Here is a 3,572-nt window from a genome sequence, read left to right on the forward strand (position 1 = left end):
TTGATGCCAGACTAGGGAAGCAGATCAATGTCAGCAAGAGGGGAACAATCTACATTGGTAAAAAACGGGGCAGGAAACCAAGAGCAGAACTGCAGCCTCAGCCAGAAGAACCTAAGACAGCCATCAAGCACTCAAGGCCTGTTTCCAGCCAGCCAGAAAACCCAGCAGTGCCTTCCAACCTGCAGTCACTTGTGGCATCGTCACCAGCAGCTATTCATACGCTTTCTACACAGTTAGTGGGGACTAATGGCAACCTTAGCCCTGCAAGCACTGAAACAAATTTTTCAGAGTTAAAAACTATGCCAAATCTTCAACCTATCAGTGCTCTTCCTACAAAAACCCAGAAAGGAATGCACAGTGGAACTTGGAAGCTGTCTCCACCGAGGTTAATGGCTAATTCACCTTCCCACCTCTGTGAAATAGGTTCTCTGAAAGAGGTCACACTGTCGCCGGTGAGTGAGTCTCACAGTGAGGAAACCATACCCAGTGACAGTGGGATAGGTACAGACAACAACAGCACTTCTGACCAAGCTGAGAAAAGCTCAGAATCCCGCCGGAGATACTCCTTTGATTTCTGCACCCTGGACAATCCAGAGGCTATCCCATCTGACACCAGCACAAAGAACAGGCATGGCCACCGGCAGAAACATCTTATTGTGGATAACTTTCTCTCTCATGAGAGTATTAAAAAGCCAAAGCACAAGAGGAAAAGGAAAAGCCTGCAGAACAGAGATGACCTCCAGTTTCTGGCAGACCTTGAAGAACTCATCAATAAGTTTCAAGTGTTCAGGATTTCCCATAGAAGTTACACATTTTATCATGAAAATCCATATCCCAGCATCTTCAGGATTAATTTTGATCACTACTACCCTGTGCCGTATATCCAGTACGACCCATTGCTCTATCTTCGCAGGACCTCTGACATGAAGTCTAAGAAGAAGCGTGGTAGACCTGCCAAAACCAATGACACCATGACAAAGGTGCCTTTTTTACAAGGGTTCGGTTACCCTATTCCCAGTGGGAGTTACTATGCACCCTATGGAATGCCTTACACATCAATGCCTATGATGAATCTTGGTTACTATGGTCAGTATCCAGCTCCTTTGTACCTGTCTCACACGCTCGGAGCGGCTTCCCCATTTATGAGACCTACTGTGCCCCCACCCCAATTCCATGCAAGTTCTCATATGAAGATGTCCACCACTGCCAAGCATAAAGTGAAACATGGAATGCACTTACAAACACCTGTGGGAATGGGCCTTGGAGACATGCAGTCCTCTTTGGCTCCTCCAAAGGTTGGAGGAACAAGCATTTCAAGTGGCCGACTTCACAAAAGGAAACACAAACATAAGCACAAGCATAAGGATGAGCGGATATTGGGGACACATGAAGATCTAAGTGGTCTCTTTGCTAGCAAGTCCACGGGCTTCTCCAGCCATACGATCAACGAAAGGCTAAGTGGCTCAGATAAAGACCTCTCCTTGCTCAATGAGAAAAGCAAGCATAAGGAGAAGCAGAAGCACCAGCATTGTGAAACTGGACACAAAGGCTCAAAGAGTAACTTTGAAGTGGATACGCTGTCTACGTTATCACTTTCTGATGCCCAGCAGTGGACACAGAGTAAAGATAAAAGTGACTCAAGCAATGATCCCATTGACTCCTGCAAAAAGAGATACTCTGGTAATACTGAGAGTAATGGAAGGTCAGAGTCCCTGGACATGTTTGGTGAAATTAATTCCTCGAGTGAGAAGCGGGACAACGACGCAAGTGGGAATAAAAGAAGAAGTTTTGAAGGGTTTGGAACTTACAGGGAAAAGGACATTCAACCCTTCAGAACAAATAGGAAGGACAGAAGTGCTTATGATTCTTCAGTCTCTTCGGGTAAGCTCTGCTTTATTCTATTTTACCTTACTGCATTAAATTTTAATGCCGAACAATGAGGGACTTGCCATTTACAGCAAATATGTTTATGAGTCAATAACTTCTCTGGCTTTTTGTAATTACCTCCAATTCCGCATCTAAACTTTGCGGAGACTGACAACCAAGTTGGCCACACATTAAGCCAAAACCTTTAAAAGTCCCTGAGTTGTTACACGGCATTTTTATAAATATTTTTTCCTGCCTCTGCCTATGTCTCATAGCTTGTTGCACTTCCTCCGAAAATCTCACCATTGCATTCTGCAACAGCAGCAATTATAATACCTGTTGGGAAGGTAGGCATCCCTCTTATCCGTGTCTAATATCCCAGGATGGTAGTCATTGCCCAGCCTTTGGGAGTAAGCCGTGGTACTAAGTGGAGAGTCTCTGCTCTGTCCCACAAAGTATACAAAAAGCATTTGTTGATGGAATGGACCAGACGCGTGGGAAGTTATGGAGCTGGGTCAGTATCCCGTGACTGGTGTGGTATACTGCTGATCCAGAGGGAACCATCACAGTGATAGCTGGGTACAATCCTAGTGTAACTCTGTCACTTCCAGTCGGCAAGTGTCATGTAGAGTAATTATCCTGAGCATTGAGTGGCTGTGGGAAGGAATGGTGTCATGGAAACAATAAGCCCTAGTCGATTGACTCTGAAGAGTTTTAGGACTCACGACTTGGAAATATCAGCTGGGTAGATGAGGAGGCAGGAAGCTTCTTTCGGCTGCTAAGGACATCTGTTCCTCTCCTGCAGATGGGGCGGGGGAGGGAAGGAATCTGAATCTTGTCTGAGAGACTGAATTGTACTTTACAATAGGGAGCTGCTTTCATGATGACACAGAGGCAGGTGTTTTGCTGCAATATAAATGAATTTAGCTTGGGAGCTAGCCCAGAGCTCCTGCACCATCAGATATTTATCACAAAGCAGATTTCACACTTAGTACTGGAAAAGGATGAGCTTTACTGAACCAACCGGTGGTGGATGAGATTCTGATGTGCTAAAAAAGAGCTTCAAAGAAACGTAATTCATAGCCTCCAAAATGAACAGAGAATCAGCTGAGAATACAGAGGGAGCAGAGATTTTGTATAACCTGCCAATGTAAGGCTCTTAAGTTTTTTATTGACTTGTAACTGATTGAGATCCAAAGATTGCTCATGCTTAAGCCACCTAGACATTTCCATTTCCTTCACTGAGACCAGGATCTGGACTATAGCAACAAAAAGCAGTCTAAAATGACAACTTAAAAGCAAAAAATGACAACACAAAAGCATTCCCATTCATTATATTGTATTATATCAGACCAATTATGACACCTAGAAATGAGACACACAGAAATATTGGAAAAGAGCATGAATTCAGTCACTGGCTATATCAGGGTTGCTACATGCCTGACAAAGAACAAAATTATTCTCCACCAAGTGTTGCAGTGGCTATTGCATTAGGGAAGCTGTGTCCTAGCAGACAGGGGTTAAAAGTCTTCAAAATTTTTAACAAGGATATTTCTCATTTTTTTTAATGGAAGTTAATGATTTCACAGTTTGATAACAGTTGGATTTGTAGCCTATTTGCTTTCTAAATGAAGATGTTTGCTAATCTTGTACTTTCCAATTTAATATATTTCACTTAGGTGTAGTAAATTGTCAAGAGAAAATTC

The 3,572-nt window shown here is 43.3% G+C and overlaps 1 protein-coding gene across 1 annotated transcript in view; it reads left to right on the top strand.

Annotated features, from left to right (window-relative positions):
* Positions 1–3,572, top strand: part of LOC104295048 (SET-binding protein-like) — a 259,088-nt gene that overhangs the window by 169,400 nt on the left and 86,116 nt on the right. The window contains 1 exon segment of the mRNA XM_009894750.1: positions 1–1,881. Within this exon segment, the coding sequence (XP_009893052.1) occupies positions 1–1,881 (1,881 nt within the window).

The sequence above is a fragment of the Charadrius vociferus genome, unplaced genomic scaffold (assembly GCF_000708025.1).
Source record: "Charadrius vociferus isolate BGI_N301 unplaced genomic scaffold, ASM70802v2 scaffold151, whole genome shotgun sequence".
NCBI classification, from domain to species: domain Eukaryota; kingdom Metazoa; phylum Chordata; class Aves; order Charadriiformes; family Charadriidae; genus Charadrius; species Charadrius vociferus.